Consider the following 17910-nt stretch of genomic DNA (forward strand, 5'->3'; position numbering starts at 1 on the left):
TATATTATTAGCACCTTGTAGTATATTTTTAAAATAAATCTAATGACTGAATTAAGGCCAATCTGGAACAAGTAGGATTCCTGATTGAAATAAGAGTTGAAAATCAAGGAAGAACAAACAGGAGCAAATCTAAACTAGACTAAACTTTAGTAACAACATTTATTTCTATAGCACATTATCATACAAATAATGTAGCTCAAAGTGCTTTGCAAGATGAAGAAAGAAAAAGACAAAGAATTAAAATCAGAGAACACTAATGAACACAGAGTAAAAGTAAGGTCAGATGGCCAGGGAGGACAGAAAAAAACAAAAACAAAAACTCCAGACGGCTGGAGAAAAAATAAAATCTGCAGGGGTTCCAAGGCCATGAGATCACTCAGCCCCTTCTAGGCATGCTACCTAGCATAAATGATCCGTCCTCATTGTTTTTAGGGTTCTCTTGGAAGGAATTGATGATGATGGTCATGTGGACTTCTGGCCTTTAATCCATCAATGTAGGAACATCATGGTGCTTTAAACAAGTGGTAGTGACGCAGGTCGCCACCACAGAAAACCGGAAAAAGAACAGAAGAGAGAGTAGAGGTTCGTACAGATTTTGGAGCCACCATGAATAGTAATAATTGATTAAATATGCAGAGCATCAAGATTAAATTAAAATGAAGTTATGAGAAAGCCATGTTAAAATAATGTGTTTTTAGCAGTTTTTTTAAAGTGTTCCACTGTATTAGCCTGGCGAATTCCTATTGGCAGGCTATTCCAGATTTTAGGTGCATAACAAAAGGCCACCTCACCATTTCTTTTGAGTTTAGCCCTTGGAATTCTAAGCAGACACTCATCTGAATATCTAAGGTTATGATTTGAAATATAATATGTCAGACATTCTGATATATAAGATGGAGCAAGATTATTTAAGGCTTTATAAACCATAAGCAGAATTTTAAAGTCAATTCTGAATGACACAGGTAACCAATGTAGTGACATCAAAACTGGAGAGATGTGTTCGGATTTTCTTTTCCTAGTTAAGATTCTAGCAGCTTCATTCTGCACTCGTTGCAATCAATTTATATGTCTTTTTTGGGTGGTCCTGAGAGGAGTGCGTTACAGTAATCTAGTCGACTGAAAACAAAAGCGTGAACTAAATTCTCAGCATCTTTCAATGATGATATGAGAGGTCTAGTAATAGAGAAAGTAAGGAATCATTGGGCAAGAAATATTAACAATGACAAGAGGGTTAAGCAAAACTCAAGCATGTTCATTTGAGAGCACAAAAATGACAGGAAACTAAGAACATGGTTATGGTGAGGAGAAATGTTTTAGAATTGTGTTGTTTAAAAGAGGTGTCCCTCAGGGGTCAGTGCTGTTCTTTTTAATATAAATAAGCAATATGGACAACAATATAATGAGTAAGCTAGTTAAGTGAAATACTGAAATATGTGGAAGAAAAAATAATGTAGAATCAGTTAAATCATTAAATAGGGTATACAGACTTGGGCAGATTTATGGCAGATGAAGTACATGTAAAAGTATTACATATAGTAAGTAAGAACGTTAAATCTGAATACACAATGGGGGAGTTATGAGAAGGATCTGGGAGTCATAGCGGACTCATCACTATCTACATCCTGTCATTGTATGGAAATGACCAAGGAGGCTGATAGGATGTTAACTTGCATAGCACAAAGTGTGCAGTAAAATTAAGTTCAATTCAGTTTTTACGGCGGTCTTCACGGAGTACAGGCGCAAAGCGGTGTAACAAGTTTTCAGGTAACTTGTAAGTATAGGTTTTACAGATTACTAAATGCACATAAAGATTCACATTTGCTTAAACACACAGACAAAAAATGTAAAAATTGGTTAACAAAAATAGAAACCAGCAATATCAGTCTGTTCATGAATTGTTAAACTATGGTCAGTTGACAATGGAGGAAAGAAAAAAACTAACTGCTGGAGAAAATAAACCCGGGGTTTTGGTTTAAAACAAAGTCAGACAACTAGACGCCCACCCCGTCTTTGGCATACTTTAGTAGAGTCTGTGCTGGACACCCAGTCTGATGAAGGAACTGTTCTATTTGATGAGATGACTTATCATGGACAGGAGAATAGTTTGGCACTAGAGCGATGGCACCCAGTGGCACATCAAGATACAGAGAAGAGAAACACAACAAAGAAGGGTTTGTAACAATTTATAAATATTGTATTACTTTTATTTTTGTACAAATGACTAACAGAGATGTTGTATGCACATCTAATTAACATGATTAGATTAGGTTAGATTACATTTTGTTTGTTCAGGATATGCCGTAGTGCAAGTTAAGGGTGGTTATGCTAAAGTTATATAATGCAATACTGAGGTCTCACTTGGAGTGCTGTCTTCTGTTTTGTCCTACATATTACAAAAAAAGACATAGCAGCACTAGGGAGAGTCCAGCAAAGAGTGACTAGGCGGATTCTGGGACAGTGAGGTATGAGTTATGAGGAGACACTGTAGGAACTGAACCTTTTCAATTTAAGGCAAGAGAGATTTACAGGTAACATGATCAATGTGTTTAAAATTCTGAAGGGATTTAGTACAGTAGTTCCAAGCTGTTACTTTAAAACAAATATTTCAACAAGAACACAAGGACAAAGCTGGAAACTTGTTAGGGGCAGATTTCATGGAAATCTGGACTCATGGAATAAATTACTAGGTAGTGTGATGGAGAATAGCACTTTAGGGCCCCTCAGATCTCAACTTGATATTCTAAAAAAAAAAAAAATGTCAGAACTAGAGATTGGAAATAAATTCTGAGTCACGTAAGTGAAAGTAGCTTGTCTAAATTCTATGAACCGAACAGAAAAACAGGTGTGTACATAAAAAAAAAACACTAATCCTCTGCTGATGAAAATACCAAGGAAGCATTTTATTAAACAATCAATGGACTGATGGAGGCGTTAGTTTTGTTTTCTTCTTTGTTTAATCACAGCTTTCCTTTCTATCAGTACAAGCATTTTTCTGATGAGATCCAGACCCGGCAGTACCGTTCCCTGGAGGTTCTCATTGGAGCTGGCTACAACACTGCAGCAGATATCTGGAGTACAGCCTGCATGGTAGGAAATTCCTCCTCATAGACAGTACTTGTCATACTTTACACATTATGGTTGAACTCTTTGAAGCGGTTACCATCTCCAATTAAGATGATTTCTTGCACTGGAAAAATTACAGATCTGCACTATGCACCCATGTTTGGATCAATTGTCTGATATATCAATTGTTTGTTGATACCATGGAGATCAGAGTTTTCTTCAAAAGAATAAACTTGTCCTTAAGTTCTGAACACTGTTAAGGTCATGTCATATTAGAGTGATTTTCTGTGGCAGATGGCAATGCACTCCCATGAATCCAGTCCCGTAATGGGACATACCCAACAACTGATTCCAAATACAGTAGTCTGCGATTCGCTCCAATCTTAATTCAAAGGGCCTGCTTGTGTGCATGAGTGCCGACAGTCAGACAGCGTTCATCCAGAAATATAGTGCATGTAGTCCTGTGAAGAGGAATAAGGAACGCAAGTGTTTGGGATGTCACAAACAGAAGAGAAGCTCAATCAATCTGGGCTCATGTTTTATGTACCACCACAGAATGGGAAAAAAAAAAAAAAAAATTTTACCTGAACTCACTGTACTTGTTACCCCTTAAATATAGAACCATCAGACAGCATGTTATTGGGAGAGCACAGCTGTGCTGGAAGGTAGGCACATAGTTACTAAATTTGACATGCCGAGCAATTTTCAGATTGACGTGGTGACAAAATCAGCAACAGCAGTTGGCAGGTCTGACAACAACTGGAAGTTTTGTAATGTGACATCAGCTTTAGACATGGTTAAATATTTAATATTACTGGTATATTTAGCAGAGGTCTTCTCTGAGGAAGCTTAAACAAAATGAAGGAACTAGAACACAGAGGTGTTAAGCAACTTGCTAAGGGTCACACCTGACTTGTCATCTGAGGAAATGACAGCCTTTTGCTTTTAAGACCAATGCTTGAACATCACATCACACTTCCTGATAGCCTGTTTGCACGGCCTCATCCACCATCCATGTCCTGTTTCAAATAGCCGCACCTCTTATTTTTGACCAGCCCATGACAATGATCAAATTGGAACCGTGCCCCTTATTTGATACTTAAAGGAATTAACAGTTGCGCCACTTTGAAGAGCCTGGTATGCTAAAAGACTTAGGAGTGATCACCGTTTGTCACATCAGATTAAAAAGCCCGTAGCACAGCATTTCTCAACCTTTATGTATTTGCAACCTGAGTTTTCATAACAGTTTTAATCGTGCCTCCCTAACGTTTTTTTGAAAGAAGCCCACTAATACCAATTTGTTCTTTTTTAATTAATGATATATCATAGATGCATATTTTATTATACCTACTTAACTTTTATCGACATTTATCTAACTCTATATTTAATTTTTCTAGTATCAGAACGTAGCTTAAGTTGATTTGTTTTGGTTTCAATAGATGTATTTTTCATATTTTTTGATTCTTGTTTTGTTTTTTTCACATCGTTGTGCCCCCCCGCCCCACCCACAGTTTGAGAACCACTGCCGTAGCACACAATGTACACAACTTGACTCCTGTGGGAGCCCTTGCGAGAGATCCCTAACCCAGAATACTGGCCATCGCAGCCAAAGTGTACAGAGATAGCGTGTTTCATTATACAAAATTAACACAAGGAGTCACATAAGGAGAACTGTAGAAACAAAGTTAAACACAAAAAAAAAAAAAAGGCTGCATCTACACTAGGTCTACCAATACATGACTCGGGTCCCTGGGTAACAGGCTGGGTGACTAATACATTTTTAAATGCAATTAAAGCTCCAAACCTCCTTGTCTGGCGCTACAAGTCTGATCCTTGGCTCCAAGTTTCCCCAATTCCAAGTCCACCTTTCTCATGGCCAGAGGGGCTTTTCAGTTTTGGGCAGGACCTTCTTCTGATGGGATTAGTTTGTACACCAGGAGGTGGTGTAATGTCTGTGTTTGAAGTGGGCCGGTATGGATTGGTACTCAATACTGGAATTTCCCTTGTGGCAGATGGCCAGAGCCCTTACCCAGCCCTAAGTATGGAAGGACCTTGGGGAAGAGTATCTGCAAGACTGTTTTTCCCTCAAACCGACAGAGTGCAGCCCCCCTTGGCTTGCAGCGGTGCCACGGGCTGTGATCATAGAAGCTCAACCCTGATGGGACCTGTGTGCCACTGCCAGGTGGCGCTTGAACTTTTACAGGGCCCTATTTGGCAGCACTTCTGCCAAACCTAGAAGTGCTGCCGGAACAAGCTCATTGGGCACATGGAATCCTTTCGGGAGCCTTATAAAAGGAGCTAGTTACCACCATGGCCAGAGAATGGCCAGAGTTGGGAGGAAGAGGACAAAGCCTGAGGAGGAGTGGAGGTGGAAGGACTAATGGCTAAAGGGAACATGTTGTGCTCTGTGTCTTGTGTGCTTAACCTGTGTCCTGCCTGTCTGTGTCGGGGATCGGGTGGCTGTACATGTCCTGGGTGTTAAAAACCCCGTTTGTCGTATTTAATGCATGCGTGGAGCCAGTTTTGCACCACATTAGCAACCCTTACTTATAACAATGACAACATTACATCCATTTGCACCTGCAAAGGGGGCCATTCCAGAAGTTTGTTTCATGTGTAAATTGGGGTGCCTTCAGACCTTTGAGGGGACATAAACCCCACTTCAGGCACTGGGTGTTTATTACCAGAGGACCTCAGTAATTTTAGCCCCATCTGAATTGCTCAAATGACAGAATTTTACTGACATGTTGATTCGCACTGGACTAGTTTAACCTAAGGTTATTTTATTTTTTATTTTACAGACTTTTTATAGACGGTAACCTTTACTGACACATGAACGTGCAGTCCATAAAAAGTTATGGACATGAGAGATTAAGACAGGACTAAAACTACAGAGGTCCTCTGGTAATAATTGATCCCATCATCTGAGAATGTCATGTTATGCAAGCAGAAATTGCTGGGAATGTCAAATTAGACGACTCCATAACAACCTGCCTAGCACAGTTTCAAAATATCGTGAGCTTGCTACTTTTTCTGAAAGATAATAACATTGCAAAGTCCCATGTAAAGGTTTTACAGATATTGGGAGTTCAGCCACAATCCCGACTCTTTTTTCACATTCTAGCGTGGTACATAAAACACGCGACATCAGACAGACGAGTCTCTCTTCTGTTTATCAGGTTCAAAAGACTCAAATTCCTTATTCCTCGTAACTGAATTACTGTATATTCATTGCTCGTCCAGGTGAGCGCTCATTAGTTTTCAGCCCTCACGTGCACACAATCCCACCCCTAAGACTTTAAACAAAATCAAACCTGAATGATTTTTCTGGGTGTTCGCAGACTGGTTGGAATGAGTCACTGGGTACGTCATACTACATAACTGCAAAATCAGGGGATCATGGCGTAACTGACTCAGGCTCTGTAAAATGATATAAATGACTAGCCGTCCCCTGCAGCTCCACCCGTGTAGTATTGAAACAGGACAAATTTAAAAGTCAATAAAACAAAAAGGTATCGCTAGATAAGCGGAGGGAAGGTCCGCTCCAAAACTTGGAAAGCGTTTCGAATGGAGGCTGGCGCGTGAGTGAGTAGGGCCTCTTCTGACATAACGCTTCCCCTCACCTCGGCCCACAGCGTCTGTCTCGGATTCACACGAATAAATCTCTCCTGCAACCGAACTGATATTTAGCGCGATGATAGAAGTCGCAAAATCAACTGGAATGTTCAAGCAAATTATACAAAAAACCCGATCTAAATCCGGTAAGTAGTTCTCTTGTGAAAAGCGGACAGACATACAGAAAGATGTTGGATTTTATAAACTGTACAGGTATATACTATATAGAGAGAAGTCTGCCACTGAAAAAGTTTTGTAACGTGACAGGTCCTTAAATTAGTGTGCCTATCTGTGCCCAGCTATTGGCCCGAGTACCCCCAACCACTGTACCAGCTTTCCCCACTCTCCTTTATTTTTTAATTCAACCTCAGAATAGTTATTTCCAGGGATTCTAAACATTGTATGTTAAGTTGGCACCTGTGGTAAGTTAAGATTGGCCACCCCATCCAAGATGAGACATGGCACATCGAAATTCTGCCCCTCGTTAACTTCACATTTCATATTCTTTGGAGTGGACTCACAATCTAAGGACTTTTCTTTCCCTCTTATGTTTACTACTTTAACATTTCTGGGTGAATTCATTCATGTTTCTCATATCGGACAAAGAGTCTGTTTTATGTTGTAAAAGAGTTGGAGAACCAGATGATCTCTAGTAAAAGGTTATTTGCACAATCAATAAACTGAAATAAGAGCATTGTTGCAGAGGTGAGTGAGCCTACCTAGCAAGCTGCCTCCATGATGGCAGGCAGAGGGTTAGATTTCTTCAGGGGAGGAAGAGGTGAAACCCAAAGAGTCCTCACAGATCTTTGATATTCCAGTTAGGTCAAAAGTCGGATGTCAGAGCTGGGAAAGATCACACCCAACTTGACCGCATTCCAGTAACACATTCAGAAAAGCAATATGGATTCCTCCATGAAAACCTTTGTTGGGCTTGCTTTTTCGGAAAAAATACCTGTTGATAAGAACACATTACGCAGTATTTTGCGCATCCAAACTAACGAGATCACAAAAGTCCTTTGAATATCTCCTCCTCATGGTGTGTGTGTGACGATATTTACAAATAAAGACATCTGAATATAGCAGAGTAAAATCTCTTTATTACAATTTTTGTATAGCCCAAAATCACACAAGAAGTGCCCCCAATGGGCTTTAACAGGCACTGCCTCTTGCCAGCCCCCCAGCCTTGACTCTCTAAGACGACAAGAAAAAACTTCCAAAAAACCCTTGTAGGGAAAAAAAAAAAAAATGGAAGAAATCTCAGGAAAGGCAGTTCAAAGAGAGACCCCTTTCCAGGTAGCTTGGGCGTGCAGTGGGTGTCAAAAAGAAGGGGGTCAATACAATACAATACACAGAACAGAACAAATCCTCAATACAATATAATAGTAAAATTACAAGTAGAAGATAATCACATAACTGCAGTGGGCTGGCGCCCAGCCCGGGGTTTGTTTCCTGCCTTGTGCCCCGTGTTGGCTGGGATTGGCTCCAGCGGACCCCTGTGACCCTGTAGTTAGGATATAGCGGGTTGGATAATGGATGGATGATATCACATATGATTTGGATTTGTTTAGAGCCCTGAAGACCACAGCCATCAAGCTGCCTCCCTCAATTGGCCATTCCACAACTGGAATAGTGCTGGGTCAGCCAATCCGATGAAAGGACCCCCCTCTACCCGAGGATTCCTGCGATCCTCCATCAGGGATGTCTTTACCTTAGGCAGGCAAAACAACTTGGCAACTTATATATATCAGCAGAAAAGTGATATCAAATTCAAGTCTGCAAGGCTCAGATTTCCTCTTTCTACATAAATTTAATTATATTTATCCAAATGAGGACATTAGAGGGTTGGCTCAAGTTGGGCGGTTGGGAGACAAAGTCAGAGAGGGATGCGTTGGTTTGGACATGTGCAGAGGAGAGATGCTGGGTATATTGGGAGAAGGATGTCAAAGATAGAGCTGAGAGGAAAAGAGCAAGTCCTACACGAAGGTTTATGGATGTGGTGAGAGAGGACATGCAGGTAATGGGTGTGAAAGTCAGATGTAGAGGACAGGACAGGAAGATATGGAAGAAAATGATCCGCTATGGCAACCCCTAATGGGAGCAGCCAAAATAAGATTCAAGGAAATTCAATATTAGATTTTGTCTTCATTTTGGCCTCACCCTTAAATCATTACAGATGTGAAAAATGACACATCATATTCTTAGTTTGTGTCGTTAAAATCAGCTAATGAGATTAAATTATATTCCCTTGTCTTTCATTATCAGAAGCGTTCTAGGTTAGAATAATAATGAGTGTTACAAGGTAAAGAGCGGCACGGTGGCGCAGTGGTAGCGCTGCTGCCTCGCAGTTAGGAGGCCCGGGTTCGCTTCCCAGGTCCTCCCTGCGTGGAGTTTGCATGTTCTCCCCGTGTCTGCGTGGGTTTCCTCCGGGCACTCCGGTTTCCTCCCACAATCCAAAGACATGCAGGTTAGGTGGATTGGCGATTCTAAATTGGCCCTAGTGTGTGCTTGGTGTGTGGGTGTGTGTGTGTCCTGCGATGGGTTGGCACCCTGCCCAGGATTGGTTCCTGCCTTGTGCCCTGTGTTGGCTGGGATTGGCTCCAGCAGACCCCCGTGACCCTGTATTTGGATTCAGCGGGTTAGAAAATGGATGGACGGACAAGGTAAAGAAACGTATGTAATTTTTATAAGACACAGAGGACAAAGTGATGACAAAGTGCTGTCAACACCAAGCCTCTTAACTTCATCAATATGTCATCTCCTAAAGTGACAGCTTGAACGTTGTACAAAGCAGACTAGTTGGCTTGTGCACGCTGTCAGGGTGTAGATGTCAGCGGAGTCAGAAGAAGCCAAGACTGAGTAGCGTATAGAACATGTCACAGTGGCAATGGATCTGCAAAATGATTTCAGAAAAAAAAAAATTAAAAATTCAAGTTTATTTCAGCCCAGCACCCAGAGTTAAAATCCTGCACCCAGTCATTGTCTATGAGGAGGCAGCATATCCCCCCATGTCTGTTTTCCTCTCATAGCCCTAAGGATGCATGGATAGGAGTAACGTGACAGCATATTGATAGGACGGCTTTCCTGTGAAACTGAATAAGTGAGGTAGCCATGATCTTCCATAACTTGTTTTTTTGCTGTTTCAGGCATTTGAACTGGTGACAGGGAATCCCTTGTTTGAACCCCGGGTTGGTAAAAACATCTCACTTGAGGAAGGTGAGTAGAGAGAAAATGTAAAATAAAAAAAAATAAAAATACTGTAATGTGGACTGGAAGGCTCTCTCAATAAGGCTAGTGAAAATCGATATCACGGTCTATTAATCCTGAATGTTTTCCACATTGTGCAGGCGGCGTGTGGTTGTCATGAGCCAGGGTGGAGTTAAGACAACACTTGTGAGCCTTCTTATTAAATCAAAAAAAGTGTGTGGGATACCTGAAGGGTATTGAAACAGGCAGAAATATGGGACAATATTATACACTCGCTGAGAAAATTATTAAAAGGCACCTCATTTGGGATCCTGAGGTGGTTTGTCATGCAATGGGTGTGCATACTCCAAAATTATTCGAATGCTGGATAGGGCCTTCTAGTTTTGCTCTCAAAGAACTCACACAAAATGTTGGAAACCTGGTTCATCTTGACATGATTGCATCACACAATTTCTGCACACTCATGCTGCGAATCCCCTGTTCTACCCAATGGCTCAGCTCACGTTTGTGACTCTCGTGGCAGGGTGGTGCTTCAATTTGCCGCCCTCCAACATATCGGAATATGTTAACCTATTTAAATTGAAAATTAAAATGTATAGAGAAAAATTAAGATGCATTTTGCATAGATTTATTCATATATATTTATAAATATATTTATTTATAAGCATCAACTAGACAGGAATGTAGTATAGAGGCACTGATAAGCCATGTTCTAATTATTAGTTTAATATAATTATACTGTGAAAACCAGAACCAGTGTCGTGTACAAGTGATAGGTGGGGATGTTTTCTGTGCAGAGCAAGACTGCATTTGGACTGATAACGAAACTGTAAATTAACTGTTTATCTTCCTAGAAATTATTGGTGTAAATGTTTGTTTATTTTTGTTATTGTCTCTGTGGCGAGTAGCTGGGGCTGCTACCCAGCCGGGACGCCCAGGAGGACCGGAGGAGGGCTTGCGCCTCCTCCAGACCATGAGGGGGTGACCGTCCTGGTTGCTTTGGGGACCACAGGTAGAGAGCTTGGAAGCTCAACTCAATAGGGGCCTGTGGTCACTGCCAGATACCTGGAGAGCCCTGGACCTCAGCACTTCCACCACACCCGGAAGTGCTTCTGGGTGCACAGTCAGCACTTCCGTCACACCGGGAAGTGTCGGGAAGCACCTGCAGCTCATCCGGGCATGTATATAAAGGGCCACCTCCCTCCATTCGATGGCTGGAGTTGGGAGAGAAGAGAGACAGAGCTCAGAGGAGAGGAGTGGAGGCGGTCAGAAGAAAAGGCCAGGAGTTAAAGGGGCGATTGGTGCTGCAGCACTGGGTTTGTGCTCACTAACTGTAAATACTTTAGTGTAAAACAAACGTGTGTGGTGAAATCATCATGTCTGCCTGTCTGTGTCCAGGCTGTACCACACACCTCATAAATTTTAACTGCTGTGGCTGATGTCGTCACAGAAGAAAAGTCCGAAAATAATTTTTGAAGCATAAAAAAAATTTCAATTTTTTCATTCACGAGTGATATTTTTCCAAACCCTGCTGCTTACCCACAAATTGTATTGAGCCTTTTGTCCAATAATGCCACCCCCTCCGCCTGCCCCTAGCTACGCCACTGGTTCTACCAGATCCCAAAGGTGTTCTAATGGATTTAGATCCATTGACTGGAAAGCCCACTGAAACACTGAACTCAATGCCATGTTCACGAATCCAGATTGAGACGACTTTTGCTTTGCGACAGTGCATCATCATGCTGGAAGTAGCCATTAGAAGGTAAATTGTGGCCATGAAGGGATGCACATGGTTAGCAACAATACTTAAATAGGCCGCGGTGTACAAGTGAGGATCGATTGGTATTAATGGGCCAAGAAAACATTTCACACACCATCACACCTCCACCAGCAGCCTGGACTGTTGGCACAAGGCAGGATGATGCACGGATTCATGAGGTTGGCCCTAAATCCTGCTCTTATGTCATATAGTGATGCAATAGTCAAAATGACAGAAAGATACCATAGAAGTCTGAATTTCCCCTTCGGATTAATAAAGTATCTACCAGGCAGAAATACTTCTGTAGCTGCATTCGTCCAGAATTACAAAAGTTCTGTAGCTTTTAGTTTGCTTCCTAGGATGATTCAAGCACCAGTGTGATGTGTGATCAAATAATTCCACAGACAAAAATATCTTCATTTTAAAAGTTTCAGTAAAATTAAGACAAAACAGAGAAGTTAGGAGCACACGCTGATACAGTGCATTGCCACACCCACCTCATGCACCCAGATTAAGGCCCAAAGTGCAGCCATGCGACACCTCAGCACCACACTAATTCAGATGGAATGGAGCACCGAGAGTTTATGGTGGTTGAAGGGCCAATTCTGCCACCAACCCCCGGGTTTTTCCCTGCTGGCTGGAGGGCTTACATGCAGGGCTAGATGCAGATTAACGTCATACCCAGGACGGAGCAATTGCAGGTTAAGGGCCCAATGAAGCAGAGTCACTTTTGCCGTTTTACGGGATTTGAACCAGCAACCTTCTGATTGCCAGTGCAAATCCCTAGCCTAAGAGCCACCACTCCGCCAGATTTATAAATCTTGTTTCATTTCTCCAAGTATGGTCATACAGTCATACTTGAGGCACGTTATGCAAGTTAATCACATAAGCATGGTTAGTAAACTGTATGCCATCTCCTAATTGCAATATATCTAATAGTCTACAGTGGTGTGAAAAACTATTTGCCCCCTTCCCGATTTCTTATTCTTTTGCATGTTTGTCACACAAAATGTTTCTGATCATCTGTATTATCGTGGTATTTCCCTCCACTTGCCCTTTTACCTGTTTCCTCAAGGGTAAGTGTTCTCGTCAAGATCGTTATCGGGTTGGTCTACGGTCTCACACACACACACACACACACACTTAGCACTTTAAACCACATAAGTGCTATAGGAATAACAGCCTGTCATTCAGCACTTCAAGAGACTTACTTATTTTCGGCACAAACAACAATACGATGTTTTAGTGATCTCAGACCTAATTACTACTTTTGGTCTACAAGAATACATTTAAACATACAAAGACTCAGCACTCTTGACTATAGGCCATTCATCAGCCAAGAATACCTTCTTTATCGTATCTGTCCCTTCTGTTGAGTATAGCGCTCTTCACTCTCAGCCATATAAACCTTGCAGCACAGAAATAATGGCAAAAATCCGGCTGTCACCAGGTGCTCAAAGAAATCTAACTTATTACTTCAATCACTCTAGACATTAAGACAAAGCACTGAAAGTTAAAAGCAGCATGGTATTTATTACAAGAATAATAATAATACCACAAGAACAAATACTAGAAAATAGGTAGCGATAGAAAAGTCTGAATATATATAGTCTTTAGAAAAAGCTTACGAAAAAGTTAGATGACAAGGATGAATGTCCCAGGGAGGAGTTTGATTTAGCAGTCGGTGTTCATGATGCCTTTCTGACGACCAGGGCCGTCTTCGTCCATTCCTCTTTCTTCTCCCTTTGCTTCTTTCTGAGCTTTGCTTCTCTTCTTTCCAAACCAAGGCATATTTATTATGAAATGTCAAGCCTTGGTTTCACAACACATGCACCTGATTGGCTGGCTGTCCAAATGATTGATGAATTAATTCACTGTCTGTTTTCCCACACAACAAAACCTTTGATGTACTTTGAGGTATCACTCCCAGGCTATAAACTAAACTTTGTTGTTCCAGATGTCCATTCATAAAATGATCAATAGCCTGAGGTACCACCTCAGCATCCTTTCCCGGGCTATAAAACCAAATTAGCACGAAGCTATGAACAAGTGTTATAAAAGTAAGGTGTAAGGGAAGAAAACCTGCTTTAATTTGTTAATTTCATCTGTTTTGTCTTGAACAAAATATAATGGAAACCAAAATGTACAGATTTTATACACCATAACATCAAACACATTTAACCATTAGTCAAATATAACACAAGTAAACACAAAATGCAGTTTTTAAATCATGGTTTTTATTATTTAGGGAGAAAAAAAAAAACAAACCTACATGGCCCTGTGTGAAAAAGTAATTGCCCCCTTGTTAAAAACTAACCTAACTGTGGTGTATCACACCCGAGTTCAATTTCCGTAGCCACCCCCAGGCCTGATTACTGCCACACCTGTTTCAATCAAGAAATCATTTAAATAGGAGCTGCCTGACACAGAGAAGTAGACCAAAAGCACCTCAAAAGCTAGACATCATGCCAAGATCCAAAGAAATTCAGGAACAAATGAGAACAGAAGTAATTGAGATCTATCAGTCTGGTAAAGGTTATAAAGCCATTTCTAAAGCTTTGGGACTCCAGCGAACCACAGTGAGAGCCATTATCCACAAATGGCAAAAACATGGTGAACCTTCCCAGGAGTGGCCGGCTGACCAAAATTACCCCAAGAGCACAAAGACGACTCATCCGAGAGGTCACAAAAGACCCCAGGACAAAGTCTAAAGAACTGCAGGCCTCACTTGCCTCAATTAAGGTCAGTGTTCACGACTCCACCATAAGAAAGAGACTGGGCAAAACGGCCTGCATGGCAGATTTCCAAGACGCAAACCACTGTTAAGCAAAAACGAACATTAGGGCTCGTCTCAGTTTTGCTAAGAAACATCTCAATGATTGCCAAGACTTTTGGGAAAATACCTTGTGGACTGATGAGACAAAAGTTGAACTTTTTGGAAGGCAAATGTCCCGTTACATCTGGCATAAAAGGAACACAGCATTTCAGAAAAAGATCATCATACCAACAGTAAAATATGGTGGTGGTAGTGTGATGGTCTGAGGTTGTTTTGCTGCTTCAGGACCTGGAAGGCTTGCTGTGATAGATGGAACCATGAATTCTACTGTCTACCAAAAAATCCTGAAGGAGAATGTCCGGCCATCTGTTCATCAACTCAAGCGGAAGCGATCTTGGGTGCTGCAACAGGACAATGACCCAAAACACCAGCAAATCCACCTCTGAATGGCTGAAGAAAAACAAAATGAAGTCTTTGGAGTGGCCTAGTCAAAGTCCTGACCTGAATCCAATTGAGATGCTATGGCATGACCTTAAAAAGGCGGTTCATGCTAGAAAACCCTCAAATAAAGCTGAATTACAACAATTCTGCAAAGATGAGTGGGCCAAAATTCCTCCAGAGCGCTGTAAAAGACTCATTGCAAGTTATCACAAACGCTTGATTGCAGTTATTGCTGCTAAGGGTGGCCCAACCAGTTATTAGGTTCAGGGGGCGATTACTTTTTCACACAGGGGCACGTAGGTTTGGATTTTTTTTTCTCCCTAAATAATAAAAACCATCATTTAAAAACTGCATTTTGTGTTTACTTGTGTTATATTTGACTAATGGTTAAATGTGTTTGATGATCAGAAACATTGTGACACAAACATGCAAAAGATAAGAAATCAGGAAGGGGGTAAATAGTCTTAGAACAATCCTTGCTATATCTGAAGAACAGAGTGCTAAATAAGCCACTTAGGAAACCGTCTTACTGCTAGCATACAGTGGTGTGAAAAACTTAGTAATTATGAGAATCTGAAATTCTACAGAAAGTAAGCAAACCCTATACCAGCGTTTCTCAAACTATGTATTTGCGACCCGAGTTTTCATAACAGTTTTAATCGTGCCCCCTAATGTTTTCTTGAAAGTAGCCCACTAATACTAATTTGATACTTGATAACAGCAATTTTACCTTCCTAATTTATGCCAGTATCGTTTCTTCTGTTACATATTTTCCACAAGTTATGTATTTTCACAATTCATGAATAGAAATGGGAAACTGCAACCCAGGACATTTAGAGTGTCTGGACTGGAGGATGGGTTTTTAGGAAGAAACCCCCGAGGGTGTAATCTTGTTAGTAGCGGATTTCACATCTCTTTATTAAGTTATTAATGAGTTGTCTGTATGTGTATTAATTGCTCGAGAATCACGTCTGGCCCCACGAGGTTATGTCTTATCAAACCCAATTTGCTTAGGATATTGAAAATGGCATCAACTTCCATAGTTATGCAGAGGACACCCAACTCTATACATCTGTAGTATGTCATAACTCAAGTGAATTAATTCAGTTAGTAGACTGACTGCGGTTATAATTGAATTAAATGAAAAGAAAACAAATCATTGTTGGGAGGCATTCATGAGGAATCCATTATCAGATTCCTGAACCATTAGTTCAACTGAGCTAAAAATGTTTTGCTGCCGATTTCCATTTGTACTCGGCCTCTGATGCTTTTCGTTTCAGCATCCAACAATAGTTGGTCAGCATTGATGGAGTCCACTTGCCCCAATTTTCACTTTTCCATCATTTCAATGCCCTGGTGAAACCATTCACCAAATTCATTACTGACTACACCAAGATTAGCAGGGAAGAAGTTCATCAACCCCAAAGGCCATTATAGACTTTCGAATTTTAAGAATTTTTTTTTTTTTTTTTTTAAAAAAAAAGAGAAAATACAAATTCACAATACTATTTGCCTAAATATTATGCAAATGTTCAGACAGCGAAGGGCCATTTTATTCACTTTGCTATTTTTGTCTTAAACTTTCAGATCATCTCGCTCATATCATACAATTACTGGGGAAAATTCCAGTGAAAGTGGCGCTCTCTGGGAGATACTCCAAGGAATACTTCAACCAGCATGGTAAGAATTCCATTAAAAAAAGAGAATAGTGTTTCTTAAAAATCAACCTTCACCAGTTCTCTGCTACACTTGTCTCCACCACTGTCAATTAGGAAACATGTAAGCTTTATTTTGCATAGCGTCTATCTAATGTCGACATCATCCAAAGTTGCTTAGCAAAACAGGACGGTAATTCCAGTTGTAAACTCATCATCATTATTTTGAATCAGTTCATTTGGATGAGAGTTCTGGTAAGAACATGCCATGCTGGACTCAGTACTCAGAGTCACAAAGCATGAAACTCCTGACAGTTTCAAAAATGCCCACTAGAGGGGAAATACCATCAATAAACCCCCATCTAGAACAAAAGGGCCTCAAAGAATTAAGATTTATTTTTAACAAGCTTTCTGAAATAAAAGCTCCACAGAGCACAAAACATGAAGTACCTGAAGCAATAAGATAAGCCAAAGCAATGGCCCAAAACTGTACACAAAAAAAACAAAACAAAAAAAAACCACAGAGCATGGGGTCAATAATCCAACAATCATAATAGATGAAGAATCGCAGAACTCACAAAACACTCCCAAGCACATTCGAAATGAACCACTAGGAAATGTGGGAGACCCTCAAATTATTGGGTGCATGGCAGTTCCTGGTGGTAACTGGCAGTTGGCCCTGCCCCTTGGGGGATTCTCCACAAAATACATAGTGAATTACAGAAATGACAAAATTAACTTGAAACAATGACCCAAAAGTGAACAAAAAATACATAAAACAAGGATATGAACCCCTGCAATATAACAGAAGAAGCTGCTGAGGATAAGGAGGCCTGGTCAGTCCAACACATCTTGGGAAATTCCCAGAGGCTCCCAGGTCAGCTGAGAGAGATAATCATTCCCACATGCCTTGGGTCAACCCTGGTTCTTCTCCCACCAGGCCATGTCTTGTACCCTTCTTGTGGAACAAGTTGGCATTCCAAGTACATAGATCCCGGTCATACTCCGTTTGAAAGCGCCACCATGAGGATTCACCAAACATATGGTAAAAGATGGTTGCTGAAGACAGACAAGAGTGGGACAGTTCCAGAAATACAGTTGTGGAAAGATTCTTAAACTGAAGCATGAACAGGAGAAGTGGCTAATTTAAGGTCAGAGAATGAGCCAGAAGTGAGAACTGAGAGAACCTTCTTATAATTAACTGGTGCAGATCTCAAAGACCTTATGAAATTGCTGATCACTAAGTCACGTTAGCCTGGCTCATGGGCAGATCATATAGTATATATAGTGCTAGTCACAGAAAGCACAATCATGAAGTACTTTGTCGAATGGATTTGTGTTTTCTTTGTTACTTCATTAATATTCTTACCTAACCTTATTTGCTTTTCTTGTAACTC

The 17910-nt window shown here is 40.8% G+C and overlaps 1 protein-coding gene and 1 long non-coding RNA gene across 4 annotated transcripts in view; one reads left to right on the forward strand and one right to left on the reverse strand.

Moving 5' to 3' along the window:
* LOC120540377 overlaps positions 1 to 17910 on the reverse strand; it is a 196207-nt gene that overhangs the window by 171737 nt on the left and 6560 nt on the right. The window lies entirely within an intron of this gene.
* si:ch211-220i18.4 (SRSF protein kinase 2) overlaps positions 1 to 17910 on the forward strand; it is a 92841-nt gene that overhangs the window by 41314 nt on the left and 33617 nt on the right. For all 3 annotated transcript variants that reach the window (XR_005635799.1, XM_039771085.1, XM_039771084.1), the window contains exons 9-11: positions 2980 to 3087; positions 9822 to 9891; positions 16446 to 16538. Coding sequence is in view for 2 of the 3 variants with exons in the window: in XM_039771085.1 (XP_039627019.1) it covers positions 2980 to 3087; positions 9822 to 9891; positions 16446 to 16538 (271 nt within the window). In the remaining variant the exon portion in view is untranslated. The remainder of the gene's footprint in view (positions 1 to 2979; positions 3088 to 9821; positions 9892 to 16445; positions 16539 to 17910) is intronic.

Source organism: Polypterus senegalus, chromosome 12, assembly GCF_016835505.1.
Source record: "Polypterus senegalus isolate Bchr_013 chromosome 12, ASM1683550v1, whole genome shotgun sequence".
Taxonomy (NCBI): Eukaryota; Metazoa; Chordata; class Cladistia; order Polypteriformes; family Polypteridae; genus Polypterus; species Polypterus senegalus.